We start from the raw sequence: 16,112 nt of genomic DNA on the forward strand, positions 1-16,112 counted from the left end.
GCGCCAGCCCGCCTGCTGCGCCCTCTCAGCGGGGTGACGGGAGAGACGGGGCTCCGTAAGCCTAGTGGAGGATGCCGCTGTGCAGCAAGCCCTGCCCTCACCCGCCATGGCGGGTGGGCGAGCGAAACCAAGGCCGGGAGAAGGCGGGGTGAGAGCTGAGCGCTCCCCCCTCGCGGAAGGCAATGGGACGGCTGCGGGCGGGACGTTCCATCTGTCCGCCCGCAGAGGGGGAGGGGGAGCGGCTTCCGCTTTCCTTGCGGTTGTCGGTGGCGGTGGAGCGCGGGGGACGGCGAGGAGCCCCCCCCTGCTCCGGCCGCGCTGTGGTTCGTCCCAGCCGTCCCCGGAGGGACAGAGAAGAGGGACGGGGACGGCTGAGGGGGCGAAAGCGGAGAGACCCCCGGGAGTGGCGCTGAGGGGGCTCTGGGAGGAAACCCTCGGCAGTGAGGCGCTGCCAGGGGCACCAGGAGCAGGGGAGACCCCCGAGAGCGGCGCTGAGGAGCTCAGGGAGGAAACCCTCGGGAGAGAGGGGCTGCCAGGGGCACCAGGAGCAGGGGAGACCCTCGGGAGCGGCGCTGAGGGGCTCCGGGAGGAAACCCTCGGGAGCAGGGGAGACCCCCTCGGTGGGGTTTGCATGGGGCTCCCCTTGGAGAGGGGCGAACGGTTCCTAGAGGGTTGTGGCTCTCACACACACACACACACCTGGGCCAGGTGGGTGCCAGCAGAGAGCAGAAGCTGAAGGGGTCAGGGCTTGAGTAACCTGCGGTCTGCAGCACCCAGAGAGGGAGGAGTGAGGGGCCCCGGCTGCCCCTCCGCAGGTGCGTGCCGGGATGAGCTCCCCTGGCGGGGCCAGCAGCGCCTTCCCCCTGCACGTCCTGGTGTGGAACAACGACTACAGGCGGCTGGACGAGGAGCTGCAGGAGCAGGTAACGGGGGCTGGGGGCTGCTGGCCCTCGCTGTGCCGGGGAGAAGCACCCTGGTGGTACTGCCAGGAGCTTGAGGGATCCCTGCACTTCGTTACCTGTTTATTTGTGGTGTGGGAGTGATGTAAGAAGGTGTAGGAATATATTTTTATATCAGGTACTAACATATCCTATCTGTTGGCTTCCTATCTGTAAAGCTTTGCTGTGAGCATTCCAGTGCAGCTGTGGAGTAGCTAAAGAAGAGCAGCTGTGATGGACGTTAATTTATTTATTAAAGCAATAAATAGTGTTTATCTTAATGGGAAGTCAGCGTGCAGCAAACGTGGCTGGTGCTGCTGGACATCAAACCAGCCCCTACCTTGCTGAGCACCATCCTATAGATTTGTTCCTGCCCAAGATTGAGGGCAGAGTTTTTGTATTGGTTGGAATGTTTTCAGCATCTCTGGTAACAACAACAACAACAAAAAAAAAAAAGATCATTGTTCTGTGCTGGAGAGTAGAAAACACAAAGCTGTCCCCTCTCTGGGACATGATGACGTAAGGAAATGGCCTGAAAGCTGCAGCAGAGCTCGAGCAGCAAAAATCCTTCTGGCTGAGCTGCTGTGGAAAAGCTCTGACCAGGGCTAGAGCGAGGTACAGTTAATAAGCAGAGCTGATTAATTAATCATACCTGACACCACAAGTATGTGAGCCCAAGGCCAGCTGTGCCACCTCCTGACTGTCACCTGCAGCTCTAACGGTGCACCTGACTTACTAATTCCTGCTCAGAGCATGTTCCTGCCCTGATTTGGGAGAATCTTTGGAATGCACTCACTTTTTATCTAATTCACGTCACCTCCTGCATTAACCAAAACCTTTAACCTCACTGGCACGTTGCTCCTGTGTGATTATTTCTGACACCTGTGAGAGTTTGTGGTTAAACAGGGATCACCCAGCAGCTCCCACCTGTGGAGTGCTGCTTCCTCCCTCCATTCCCTGTGCACACCAGCAGTGTGTGAAGATGGATGTGTCTCTTACTTCCTTTACCTGCTTTTAAACACCTTTTTTTTAAGTATTCCAAAGATCTGTTTCCCCCTGCTTCTTTGGGATGAGCTTCCTGCTGCGGGGAGGGATCAAAGGCATCTCCCAGCTGCAGCTGGGGTGGCAAACAGGGTTGGGCATGTGGGGACCAGGGAACAGCAACAAACTCTGTGGGGAGGGACCCTTGGAGCTCTTTGGAGCTGCATGAGGTGGAGGAGCAAATTAATTAATGTTCCACCCCAGTAGATGCTTTAAAGAGAAGCTTTCCCACTCTCTGTGAGATATTTCTGACTTGAAGCTGTCAGATAACGCTGTTAACGTGCATAATAACCTTCCTTTCTCATTCTGCTATTGACTTTCCCCTTTTCCTTTAGTTATAGATGCTCTTCTGTTTCAAATCTCTAAGCTAATAGTGAAAAATGTGTAAGGTATGAGTATGTTGTGCTTGCATGTTTTGGATATTTGTGCCTGTGTAGTTTATTTTTTATTTTTAGTGACTTGTAGAGAATGCCCTCACTCCTCATTGTGCTGTGTGTGCTTTGTGAAACACCATCTGCTTCTGTCCTTTCCAAAAGTGCTGTCCAAAAGCTGTGTTGTGTGCCCTGTTGCCTTTTTTTCCTGTTTTCTCCCCATTTTGTTGTACAGTTTAACCCCTCTGTGGGGTCTCAGGCTGTCTGTGGGGTGATGCCCATGGATGAGAGCCCCCATCTCCTCCTGAGGGAGGAGACAGAAAGAGAATTGAAAAGCACCAGCAAGAACTGTCCTACAGATTTTGTGTCATTTCCTAGGCCCTGTTCTGCTTCTCCTTTTATTCACATGGGGAAGCAAGCCAGCCCTGCAGAGGGGCAGTGCAGGAGAGTTTGGGAGCAGATCCATGGGAATGGCAGGGAGTGCTGGCTCCTGGATTAGCCCTGTGTGTGTGCAGGCTCTGATGGGCTCTGTTCCTCTCTCCTGGCCATGGCAGGGAGTGCTGGCTCCTGGATTATCCCTGTGTGTGTGCAGGCTCTGATGAGCTCTGTTCCTCTCTCCTGGCCATGGCAGGGAGTGCTGACTCCTGGATTAGCCCTGAGTCTGTGCAGGCTCTGATGGGCTCTGTTCCTCTCTCCTGGGCACTGGCAGGGAGTGCTGGCTCCTGGATTAGCCCTGAGTCTGTGCAGGCTCTGATGGGCTCTGTTCCTCTCTCCTGGGCACTGGCAGGACGTTGACCAGCGGGACCCTCGGGGCAGGACCTTGCTGCACTTGGCTGTTTCCTTGGGTTACATCGAGTCTGCCAAGGTCCTCCTGCAGCACAAGGCAGATGTGACCAAGGAGAATGCGCAGGGATGGACGGGTAAGGACAGCCAGGGGAACAACCTGGGGTGTTTTTCTTCAAGCAGCAGATGTTCTGTGTTTTTATGGGGAGTTTTGGGCAGCAAAGTGACACGAGGCTGTGCTTGGGTTTCTTTCAGTTTTGCACGAGGCTGTGAGCACAGGGGATCCAGAGATGGTGCAGCTGATCCTGCAGCATCGGGACTACCAGCAGACCTCCATGACCCTTGGAGGAGTTCCTGAGTTACTGCAGAAAATTAATGAGGTAATGATTTATTAAAGTGTAAACTCTTCACTCCAGACTGAAGTCACTGCTTGAATTCTCATTCAAGTAGTTCAGTTAAGTGAACTATTGCAATCAGCTGGGCAATTGTGTTTTGTTCCAACCTGCATATTCCATAGTGTTGAGGGATACAGAGGCTTTTTCTTGACTTTATTTAAATATCCTTTGCATGTACTCAAACATTGGAGGCTGAATCTTGAAGGCATTACTGCCACTCCAGTAGAACGAGGAAGAAGAGTTCCCCAGAAAGCAGCAGGGGCAGGGCAGTGCCTGCTGTTGCTACTTTCAATTTCAGTTTTAGCATTGGCTAACCATTTCTCCAGTTCTGCTCTCCTTTTTTTTTTTTCCTTTTTCTAAAATGTTCACAGGAAATGCTGCAATGAATGTCAGACTATTTCATGAGGTCTCATCTGATGTTTTCCTTCTGCAGACTCCTGACTTTTATGTGGAAATGAAATGGGAGTTCACCAGCTGGGGTAAGGATCCTGCTCCTTGTTACCAATTCCAAACTGTAAAATTGAGTTACAAAAGTCCCACAACACAGGCAGGGAAATATCCACTCCACGTAATCTTCCTCTCCTCCATCTCTAAATGATCTCTTGTGCTTTTGTTGCACAATTATTCTTTGTTTCCTGTGTGGTTGGTTGGTTAGTTTTTGGTAGTGGAGAATTTAGCTGTTGTTGCAGTTGCTGAGGACTTTTCTTGTTTTTTTTTTTTACCTGTACCTGTCCCTGGCCATGTGATCATGTGTTATCTATGGATGCTCTGGTTGTTTGGGAAGTACCTGCCTTTCCTTGAAAAGAATGAACTAGGCCTCACAGCTGACTGAATATTTCAAATATCAAACTGTTAGACTGCCAGGCATGGGCTTTATGCCATTTCACACCCTTCAGTCTGAACAAATATCTTCCTCCTTTTCACATTCATCTTTAAATTACGCTACTTTTACGCTAAGCTGGTTGTTCTTAAATCTAAAGAAGATCCGTATCTCATTTCGTCTGGAGTGGCATTCCCAGGAGTGAGCAATCCCTGTGCTGGAGTTCATTCCCTCTGTGCTGCACCTTTGCCCATTTTCCCTTTCTATTGGAATATGGCTCCCAATATTCCCAGTTAGATTGTGCCTGGGCCAGTCTGACCCTCACTGCTGGGCCAAAGGCAGTAACTGCAGTGTGTCACCCCAGAGATACCTCGGCTTGCTGGTGGTTGCAGCTGGGCACTGAACAAGTCCAGGCTTGTTAGGAACCCTGTTTACCTCAGGAGGAATAGCTTCAGGCGATGGTGAAGAGAAAAAGGAGAGGATTCTGCTGGAGGGTTTAATGTCCAGAGGTTTATTCCATGGTTACAGAGGTCTGAACGTGAGCAACTGCTCCAACAGAACCTCGGCCACATGGTCTGATTCACCTTTAAGCTCAGGGACAGGGGGAGGGGAGGTACAGGTGAGCCACCAACCAGGTGAGAGGGGCAGGGTCTCAGGGGAAGATGGCACCCAGACAGGCCAATGACCTCTGAGCATAGGGGCATCCTTTGAACTTGACCAACCACACCACGGCCTTGCTGGAATGTTCAGCCTGATTGACAGGACTCACTCAGCATGGGGGCGAGGGGGAAGGGAGAGAGGCATAGGCACACCTGGGGGAATGACCTGGAAGGCCAAAATGGGGCATCACAGCACACCACAACCCCTTTCCATTCCTCCATCTCTCCCTCTGTGGCAGTGCCCCTGGTTTCCAGGGTGTGCCCAAGCGACGTGTGCCGCATCTGGAAGAGCCGGGCCAAGCTGCGCGTGGACATCACCCTGCTGGGCTTTGAGAACATGAGCTGGGAGAGGGGCAGGAGGACTGTCATCTTCAAGGGAGAAGGTAAAGAGTTCACCTGTCTGCACCACCCACCCCCAAATACTGTGTGAGCAAATCCTGATTTTACACCAAAAAGGCCTCTTGTGTTTAATGAAGGTTTTGTGGTTGTTTGTGTGTCATAGAGATACTGTTTTATGATGGTGTAGCTTCTTTGCTTTGAGTAAATCTGAGGTAAAAAAATTTAGTGATGGGGTAAAATGTCAGTATTTTAGTGTTTCCCTCCTTCTTTTCTGCTGCCCTACATATAAAAGATAATTTTAGTTCCATCTCCAAGCTTGATCCCAGCTGAGTGCAGAAACAGCTGGGTTTGATACACGATATACCCCCAGCTCTTCACCCTGGAGCACTTGCTGCGTTTTTTAACTTGAAATGTTAACTTGAAATGTTCTTTTTCTTCCACCAGACTCTGGTGGCTGGGCAGAGCTCATTGAGATCAACCACGATGACAAGTTTGTGACAACAGAGAGGTTTGAGATCTCCCAGCACATGAAGCGTTTGACTTTAGGATCCATGACTCCCAAGAGGAAAGATGTGGAGAGGCGCCTCACATCCCCAATCATCAGCACGTGCCTTGATACCAAAAACATTGCTTTTGAAAGGTAAGACAGGGAGTTTCTCTTAGCAAATAAGCATTTTGATGTTATGTCTGAAAAAAGCTTTAATGACAAACTCACAAAAGTTTTGGTAATTAAAGCTTTTAGGGCTAGGTCTGAAAGTAATTTAAGCTTCATAAATCACTAGATGAAGAAATATGGTTTGGTCAAATTGCCACTATTGCTTAGCAAAAAGTTCCCAGTTGAAAGAAATCATTGGAAGAAAACTTCTAGTTTATCATATTAGTGGGATACAATCATTAAGGTTGGAAAAGGCCTCTAGGATTGAGTCAATTGCTCACTGCAAATATGCATTTCACACAAATTCATGTGCTGGAACTGATGGACAAGAACTTGGATTTGGTACCAAATAAGTCAACTCTCACATGAATACTTTAAGTAAATATGCACAGTGTGTCTTTTAACAGACACATTTGTCTTTCTTCATGACTACACCTGTTTATCCAGGTATCTGGGATTAATAACCTGTCAAATGTTGTTTAAAATGAGATCTAGAAAAACCAGATGGGGGTTGTATAAAAATGCAGCTGTGTAGACACTTGTGTTCCCTTTTTGTCAGATCCACATCTGGATTCTGGGTATGGAGGACAGAAAAATCAGAAGGTGTCAATGGTTATGAAGCCAAGGTAAATCCTTTTCTGTTCTTCTGACAGATGTTGCAGCAAATTGGATTCTGGCTGTGCTTTTTCTGTATTTCCTGACTATTTCAGGTCTTCAAATTCCTATTGGGACATTGATTGTGTTGCCAGCAGAATTGGGCTGGAGTGAGGAACCTCCAGGCTTGTGGGAGGGATGGAGCCAAGTGCAGGAATGTCCTCAGGGGGATCAGAGAGGGGAGAGGAGGGACAGGAGATCCAGCAGAGCTGCCTGTGGTCCTTCCCTTCCAAAGACTGCACTTAACTCACACCTGAACACTGCCATTGTTTCAGTGGGTGAAAGTTGAGGAATATAATAATAATAATATGATAATAACAGCACTGCAAGGGACCAGCAGCCATGAGTGGATCATGAATTCATGAACTGCTTAGAATGGTTCCTCCTGACACTGGTTCTGACCTCTGTTTCACCTCAGTGAAGTATTTTTCAAGGTGGTTGTGCAACCTTACTGTGGTAGGAGTTTAGGTTCAGAATCACAAGATTTAATTTCCCTGATTCTGTGTTTACTCCAGGTTTGGGAATTGGTGCAATAAATTACATATTGTCATTTAATTCACCAGAAGAGTAAGTGCTGAGTATCTTTTACATTTATCTGAAGGTTTTCCTGATAAGACTGCAGGGCTGTTCAGCTGGACAGAGGGTTCATTAGTGTTCCCAAACTGTTACTAAATATAACTTCTTAAAATCTCTTGGAAATGCCTGTCTGGTGTTGAGGTTGGTTCAGTTAGTTTTTTTGTACATGATGTTTTACTGGGGAACTCTTTTTTTAACCTGTGATGTTGCTTGGTTTCTATCTCTGTATTTTTTGTAAGGTCTACACAGCAAACAACGTGAATGTGATCACACGGATCAGAACAGAGCATTTGACAGAAGAGGAGAAGAGGAGATATAAAGGTATCTTCCCCAGAGGAAAATTGGGAATAAATACAAATCTCCCTTTGGTTGTCTGACACCTCCTTTGTGTCTAAAGAACTGGGCAGGCAAACAAGGAAATTCTCTTCTTGCTGACTTTGCCCTGATTTTTTTGATGTGTTCTGTGTCTGAGGCAGCTCATTATTTCACTCTTAACCTACAAATGAACCTGGTTTTATCCCTGTATTTAGAGGGAATAAAAACCCTTCAAACCTGTTGAAAAGTTTGCTGACAGTTTTAAAAGGCTGCACTTTTCTGCTCAGGAATGTATTCCTGCCCTTACTTCACTTTGGCCATGGATACAAGATGCACAGAGGCTTTGTTTGCTTGGAATTTTTGTTTTGGTCTACTAATTTCTTCTGGTATTTGAATTAGATTAAAGGGTGACTAGCCAGAAACTTTATATGGAAATTCTCCTACCCTGAGGTGCTGAGACTCATAAAGGTGTCTGCTAATCATAGAAACCACTGAAAATCTGTGCTCTGTTCTGTGTATTGTGCCTGTTTTATACCATCAGCTGTGTGTCCTGGGCTTGCCTGGTAAAGCTCACAGGAGATCTGAATAATTTCCCTTTGGGTGGGAAGCCTGGCCTGAATTCCAGTTTTACTGCTAATTAATGCTAATGGCTGTTTTTGTTTCCCCTCCTGTTACCTGAAGCTGACAGGAGCCCTCTGGAATCATTCCTGGGGACAGTGGAGCATGAATGTGGTGCTCAGGTGAGTGTCTGATGTCAGCACAGGTCACTGTGCCAGGAGAATTCCTGGTGAGTGGAGTCACCTCTTGTTTCCTTGGTTTGGCAGCAGTTTTCATTAGGAGGTTTTCATTTGCCCTGAGGGTGTTTTTGTTTGGTTGGAAATAAATGAACTTTGAGATCCCTTCCAGCCCAAACCATTCCATGATTCCATGTGGCTTTAGGAGCTCCCTTGCTTCTAAACTCTGAAAGAGCAGTGGACAATGGATTTGCTGGCTCTCTTGCACATTTACAGGGATTTAGAGATTTTGGGTTCAAATCCTCCATCCAAGTTTTGACTTTAGTAAAGGATTTGGAGCCTGGAAATGCTGTGGCTCATGTGTATATTTCTAGTTGGTTTCCAGCTTTAAAGTGTCTAAGATTTTTTCTATCTAAATTTTTTTTTGAGATTTTTAAGCTCAGTAAAACAGAATAAAACCTCAGTCTAATAACAGCTGGTGTTTATCATTGGGTGTCACTGAAATAGGGAAGGAGTTACTTCACAAAGGGCAAATTTAAAGTTTCTTGTAGTAACCACTGTTCATTACTTTTTGGGTTGTTTTTTTCCCTCTCTTTCCTTCTAGAGTACATCCAGAACTACAGAATATGCTGCAACCAACAATCCCACTGCTATTACTCTGGAGGAATACTTCAACCCAGAATTTGATTTGAAAGGCAGAGACATAGGAAGACCAAAGGAAGTCACTGTTAGAACACAGAAGTGAGAAATACCATTTTAACTATTTCTAGTTTGTCTCTTCCCAATTATCTAATCCCTGGAAACCATTTTTACAAATATCCAGTGTGGCTTTTCTGCCAGTTTTCACAATTAATTAGAAGAGAGATCTTGAAGTATTCAGCTATAATATATTTTTAATTCCACTGAGTCAAAGCAAACATTTGGGCTGGTGCTGTGACTTGTTAGTAATCTCCTATCACTGCCCAGCTGCCTGTTTTGCTTTACATCTGTTCCTAAACTGTGAATTTAGGATGTTTTTATCCTACTTTGTCTTTAAGATTTAAAGCAACCCTGTGGATGAGTGAGGAGTTCCCCTTGTCTCTTATGGAACAAGTCACTCCAATCATTGACCTGATGGCCAGAACCAGTGCTCATTTTGCCAGACTTAGGGATTTCATCACTCTGGAATTTCCACCAGGATTTCCTGTCAAAATTGGTAACATTTAGCAATTTTTATTGTAACCTTGTCCATTTTTTTTTCCCTTTGGTTTTGTAATGTATTGTGTACAAAAAACCACATTGGTTTTTTTAGTTGTCTCACTGCTACCTAAAACATTGTTCTGTACATCTGGAGTCAGTCCAGAAATATCATTTTAAAGACAATGTCATTTCTGTGAGAATGAGCTGTTGTCAGCCCTTTTCCTCTTAGCTTCAGTGCCTTAAATTTGGCAAATGTTATTTTAAAATAAGAGATTTAGATAGAGATTGAGCTAAATAAATAATAAAACAATAAATAACTAAAGCCACCTTATTGGTGAGTTTAGTTCCTCTGTGCTTTATCATTATAGGAAGCTGTTGTGGAAGCAAATATTTGTTCTCATTTTGACAGAAATCTTGCTCTCTTACAGAAATCCCCCTGTTTCATGTGCTGAATGCTCGAATTACTTTTGAAAATGTCAACAGCTGCAGGACAGCTGAGAGACCCTCTCCTGGAGGTGCACAGAGTGATGCAGGTAAGGGATCCCCCTTTTTTACATCCCTGGCCCTGAGGGAGAAGCTGAACTGCAGGGAATGGAACACGAAGAGCTGCAAGGTGCAAAACCATTCATCAGAATTTTCAGTTACACCTTGTTGCAAACAGGGCACAGTGTGTTTTTCACTTTTATTTGCCTTCTGTAGGTGCTAATTTTGAGGTTGACCAGTCGGTGTTTGAGATCCCCAAGTCCTACCACGTCCAGGATGATGGCAGGAACATCCATGTGCAGGATGAGGATAATGAGATCATGCAGTTTGCCATCCAGCAGAGCTTGTTGGAATCTGGTGCAAATAAAGTAAGTGCTGGGGTCTGTACTGTGGCAGCTTGGGCAAGGACTGTGCAGAAAGAGCTGAAGGAAACCAGTGTAGGATCAGTTTTTCTACTTTAGAAGATAAAAATAATGTATTTGAAAGAAGAAATAAAGGTGGTTTAAGGGTTGCTTTCAGTGAGTTACTCTGCAGATCTGATAACTGCTGTGGAATTGTCTCTTTGCCCATCTCTAGGAATTGGAGATGCTTTCCAATGGAGCAGTTGCATATTCCTCAGACTTCAACATGCAGTATCAGAAGTAAGTTTTTTTTTTTCCACATCAAACCTTGCAGTGACAGAGCAAAACTACCCCCAGCAGTACCATGGAGCAATTTGGCAATTTTTTTTAATATATATGAGGAAATGCACAAAACTTGAGGTTTTCTCCTTGTGCTTCTTCCAGCTTTTCCAAGAAAACAAGAACTCCAAACTGGGCCTCCCTGGTTTATGTTGTGTAGTTCTTTCCAGCTGTGGGGCTGGTCTGTGCACACAGCAGGTTCTTTACTCAACATACAAACCCAGTACTCCTCTTCTGCTCTTAAAACTCTGAATTTGGTCCCTCTCCATTGAATCTTTGGTTATTAGAGGCTGTATACTTCAAGGCAGATCTTCTTTCTTTTCAAAATTCTTATGTAATCCTTAAAAACATAGATTTAATGGGCACTTAAAAATGGGCTCTGGTGTCTGTGGAGTCTTTCTGCAGTTAAGTGCAAAGAAACCAAGAACTGAATCTTCTATACATGAAAAATCCTTTAAACCAGGTGAGAATGCTTTTAGAGCCCCATTGAAAATACAACTGTTGGTATCTATGAATGATTCAAAGGAATCCCTGTTTGTCATTGGGGATTTTACAGGTGTTGGAACAGCTGCTCTCATATCCTCAAACTGTTTTCTCCCCTCTGGGAGAGATTTTCAGATTTGTGAATCTAAAACAGTTGCCAGGAAGGATCATTGCAAAGAATATGAGTCAGGCTCTGTCTCTTTTCCTTCTCAGAGTTGTTCTTTTCCATCAGGGCACTTCAGGAGAGCTTTCTGTCAAGATCAGGGACCTCCCACAGCAGCAGCTCCAGTGAAGCCTCCAGCTTTGAGAAGGACTTGCAGCTTGCCATGGAATTGTCAGTGAGGGAGCAGGAGGAGCAGGAGAAGCAGCGTCAGGAGCAGGAGGATGCAGAGCTTCAGCAAGTCTTACAGCTCTCTCTGGTGGAAAAATAACTCCTAAGTGACCTCCTGGAGCAGGGATGACCAAATCTGTGTCAAACTGGAGATTGTCAGAGCTGTCAGTCTGAAGACCACTCCTGGATTGCTTAAGGAAACGTTTTGCTGCCTTCTAAGTTGGCATCAGCTGCAAAAACCTGATTTATTTTTGTTTGGGGGAGTTGTAGATCACAGGACTCCACATCTGGCTCCCCAGCCATGCAGTCTTAGCTTTGAAGGAAATGTTTTTATCTAAACTTATTTATTGAAGAGCAGATGGAAATTTTGCTTTGCATCAGGATGTAGGATTGCAGTAAAGCTTGAAAGCCTGATTTATGGGGAGTTCAGGAGGGAAACTTCATTACTTACCAAAGAAATACTCATCTGCTTCATTATTTCTTAATAATTCAAAGCCATTGCCTGTTTTTCCAGCTGTTTCATGGGAGAGCATCTCCCTGCCTGTACACACACTGTAGTTCTTCATGCTGACAGATGGTTTCTGTTAGTTTTGTTTAGATATGGTTCTCTCTCCTCTAGTTATTGAGATTTTTGGCTTAAGAGGGATAATTTTATACTTGAACAGCTCATCCAAGCTCCAGATTAAACTAGTGCTTTCTGAAAAAAAAAGGACAAACCAAGTAGCCAGTAACATTTTAGATGCTGAAATGGGACCATCTGTCCAGCACAGCAGCAATTTCTGCAGTGATTCCAAACCAGCTCTTTCCCCTGCTCAGAGGGCAGCAAGAAATTAAGGCATAGATAGATACAGGTGCTTCTTTGGGATCTCTTGGTGTGCATGGCTGAGTGTGGGTGCTAAATGCAGCCAGGAAAAGAATTCAGGGGAGATTTTCATGTGCCCTTATTGGAAGAGAAGTTTTCATTCTGCAAGGGGAACGTGTGTTGCTTTTTAAATCCCCAGCTCTTGTCCTTCATGTGAATACATCTATTTTTTTACCTGAATATTTTTATTGATTTTAAACCAAACCACTAGGCCTACACTCATCCAACTGGTCTTGTAACGATTCCTAGGTCTGTTTTAACCAGCTTTCCTCAGGTTTTGGGCCATGCAGGATCTTTGTAGCTCTTTTATCTGCACTCCTCTCCGTGTTTACAGTACTCACACTGTGACTCCCAAGTGCACTCCACAGGTACACGGTGAACAGCCACAGGAAAGCCTTACACTTGTTAAATGTGAGCAATATCCCTCTGCTCTGCCTGCCAGGGCTGGAGGAACCTTTGGTACAGCTGCTCTGAGCTTGCTCCTCACACTGCTCCCGTTCCTCAGGCTGAGCAGGGCACTTCTGGGTGACCAACTATTAATTAACCAATGTAAAATCACTCTAAAGTGGACTTGATCATAACCAGTGGGGCAGTTGGAAGCCTATTTTAAACCAATAATCCATTGTTTTACATAGGAGATGATTACAATTCCTTCAGTGTACACTAGGACTGGCCTCTCCACACTGGGTTTGTCCCCTGGCACAAGTTGCATCCCTGAAAACAGCTGCTGGAATGGGGACTGTCCTGCACAGGGGCTGGGTTGGGATTTCTTTCTTTGCAAAAGGGGATTCCTGTGACTGTCACAGCTGGGAGAAGGGAGGAGATCTCGTGTTGAGCTCCTGGCAGGGTGGGAGGCAGGAGATGGAGCTGTGGGCATTCCTCCAGTGGCAATAAAGAGTGCTGTTGCCTTTTCAAACCCTGCCTGGCATTGCCTGTCTTCTGCTAAGCTTTTCAAAGGTTACAAGAGGGGTAAAAATAGCATTTTTTCAAGCTGACTTGTTCTGGTTTTATATTTAAACTAGAGAACATTGAGCACTTTCAGTTGAAGTTTTGTTACGCTCCTGCTTCTTAGTCTGGGACTGTAAAATAAATTGGATTAGCTTTGGGGATTTTTTTTTTTTTTTTGCTTTCTTTGACATTTGTATCATTCCAGCTAAAACTGGAAGGCCCTGCTTCCCTCAGCCAGGTGCTGCTTCTCTTAAAGCCTGACTTAACCCTTTCAGTGTAAGATGGACATACTCTGTGTACTGGAAGAAAAACCAAAGGTACTGCACATTACACCACACAGAGGAATTTTTTTTTCTCAACTGTATTTAGAGTCTTTTTTTTTTTTTTTACTAATTATCTGTCTTTTTGTAAATTAAAGTGACATTATAATCTGAAATGCTCCAAGGTAGTTCTGGCTTTTGGACATTTTCAGCCAAATTTTGAGTCTCCCTGTCTTGAAAAGGGGGGGATCAGTACAACACAGAAGTTAAGGCAGTGAAAAGCAGGAAATCCTATTAATTTCTCTGCAGCTTCTTGTAAGAGAGGAGCAGAGGGTTCTGAGTGTGTTTAATATTAGGGCCAAGACTGTTGTGTAACAACAGTCCAACCTCTCTCTGAGGCAGCTTGAGGCTGATGTAGGAAAGAGAAGCTCAGAGTTACAAACACCTGTAGCTTCTTCTCAAACTATAACCAGCTTTAAAGGTTCTTTAATTTGATGCTGCTAGTTCCTGAAAGCAAGACTGCTTTTTCTTGTGCTTTTGACCCCCATTTCAAAGCTTTTCACATCAGCAATTCATGATTTGGTTTATTTGGAAACCCTTCTTCCACTGCTTTGGCTGAGTTTTGATTCATAGCTGAGCTGCTGGAAACTGGACAACCTTTGTAAGATGTGCTTCCATTGTGCTGTTAAAGGGCTCCTTGCTGACAGACATGCATGGAAACATTCCCCCAGCACTGCCATCCTCTTCCCTGGCCTTCCCCAGCACTGCAAATCCCACTAAAAACAAGGTAGGAGCCATGAGGGGACCAGAGGTGGGAACCAGGACAGCCTCACCCCTTTCCAGCCCAGTTAATAACAAACAGCACAGCCATTGAATAAATAAGAGCCTGGATTGTTTACTGAGCGTTTTATTTGTACAAAGAGGCATAGCAGGGAGTGAGGAATGAGAGCAAACAGGAATTCTGCTCCTGGGAATGCAGAGCTGGGGCTGGGAGCTTCACCATCCACCCCCACGAGCAGCACAGGCTGTAGGCCAGGCTTCACAGAGATGAAGGAGCAAGGAAAATCAGGAACACAAGAATCAAAAGAAGGAGCAGAAAGCAATAGAAAGAACAGTGCTGCCTTGCTGCCTCACTCTTGGATTAACAACTCATCTGTCATTTCTCAAAACAAAGAAAATCCCTGTTCAATGCCAGCACTCGGTGTCCTTGAAACAGAAAACACCTCAGAGGCAGCACGAGGGCTTGAGAACAGGTCAACAACAATTGTTCTGGAAGTTACACTTTAAAACTCTAAATAAATTACTAAGCAAAACACCCCTATGTTAAATATTAAAGTAATAATTAGTAAAATCCAGTTACTACTTGTAGCAGTGCAAAACAAAATAGCAGCATTGGTATGGAAGTGGGATTCAGTGTAAACACTTGTTACTGAAACTGCATAAAATGGGTCTGGCTGGAGCTGAAACTCTTCCAGAGCATCTGCCTGGCTTGCAGACCTGTGGAGGCTCCTGTTTGCAGGAGGACAGTGACCAGCACATGCTAGAACCCCTCACCTGCACCCCAGTTCCCAGCAGGTTCAGCAGGGCTGGTTTGATGGGAAATTATTTGGGGCTTTTCAGCCAGGAGTTAAAGCAAATAACGTTGGGAATGAGAAGCCTGGCTTGGGAAAACTACACCAGGATCAGATCATGCACCAGTGGCAGGAATGGGCCAGACCCTCCACCCACTGCTGGCTGGCTCACTGAGCTTTTACCTTTGGAATATTTTTGAATGGCACCTTAAAGCTCATCCTGTTCCACCTCCTGCCCACTACCCCAGCTTGCTCCGAGCCTCGTCCAACCCCCAGGCGTTCAAACAGGGACCTGAATTAATCAGAAAGCAAAAAGCAGAGGTGGTGTGACCGAGCACGTGGAGCTGCTCCTCGCACAATGCCGCCAGTCTCGCCCTGTCCTTGTGCCAACCGAAGGCCCGGGGATGCTCTGGAGCACACGGGGTGGGATCAGCCTCGCCAAAACGCGGGGATTTGGGAGGTTTTGCACAGCCCCTGCTCCAGGACACGCCCCAGGAGCTCCAGGAGTCTTTGCTGAGGAAGAGGATGATTTCCAGCATCCCGCCAGAGCACTGCTGGAAGCCACATCACGATGGAGCCGCGGGATACAGCACGGGCAGAGACGGGGGAAAAGCCACGCTCGCATCCTCAGCGCATCCCCGGGAGCGGACGGGAGAACCGGGCGGGACCGGAGGGGAGAACCTGCTGGGTCCGGAGTAGAGCCGGGACGGTGGGAACCAGACGGGAGAACCGGCAGGGCTGAAGCGGTGCTGGGATGGCGGGTTCCAGGCGGGAGAACCGGGTGGGATGCAGCATTCTCCGGATGGCCCGGCGGGTCCCGCTCCGCTACCGCCGCCGGACGGGCCGGTACACGCAGATGGCCATGAGGATGATGGTGAGCAGCAGAGCGCTGAGGATGCTGCCCAGCAGCACTGCGGCGGCAAGAGAAAGAACATTAATCCAACGCTCCCCGAGCATCTCCCGAGCCCCCGGCCGGGTCGTGGCGGGGCTGTCCCCGGTGCCCCCCGCTCCTCACCCAGGTTCTGGTGCTGCAGC

At 46.6% G+C, this 16,112-nt stretch overlaps 1 protein-coding gene across 3 annotated transcripts; it reads left to right on the forward strand.

Moving 5' to 3' along the window:
• The first annotated feature begins 301 nt into the window (after positions 1-301).
• ANKRD13A (ankyrin repeat domain 13A) lies at positions 302-13,610 on the forward strand. Of its 3 annotated transcripts, XM_058037156.1 has the most exons (16): positions 833-923; positions 2,315-2,368; positions 3,138-3,270; positions 3,389-3,513; positions 3,962-4,007; positions 5,247-5,390; positions 5,791-5,986; positions 6,561-6,627; positions 7,471-7,552; positions 8,228-8,286; positions 8,885-9,021; positions 9,318-9,475; positions 9,888-9,992; positions 10,159-10,310; positions 10,519-10,583; positions 11,338-13,610. In XM_058037156.1, exons 2-16 carry the CDS (start codon positions 2,360-2,362, stop codon positions 11,534-11,536), a joined length of 1,677 nt encoding a protein of 558 aa, XP_057893139.1. In that variant the 5' UTR covers positions 833-923; positions 2,315-2,359; the 3' UTR covers positions 11,537-13,610. The 3 variants fall into 3 exon arrangements, with proteins under 3 accessions (XP_057893137.1, XP_057893139.1, XP_057893140.1); XM_058037154.1 differs by lacking the exon at positions 2,315-2,368 and having other exon boundaries at positions 302-923; XM_058037157.1 differs by lacking the exon at positions 833-923 and having other exon boundaries at positions 1,966-2,368.
• Positions 13,611-16,112: the final 2,502 nt, after the last annotated feature.

This window comes from Melospiza georgiana, chromosome 18, assembly GCF_028018845.1.
Source record: "Melospiza georgiana isolate bMelGeo1 chromosome 18, bMelGeo1.pri, whole genome shotgun sequence".
Taxonomy (NCBI): Eukaryota; Metazoa; Chordata; class Aves; order Passeriformes; family Passerellidae; genus Melospiza; species Melospiza georgiana.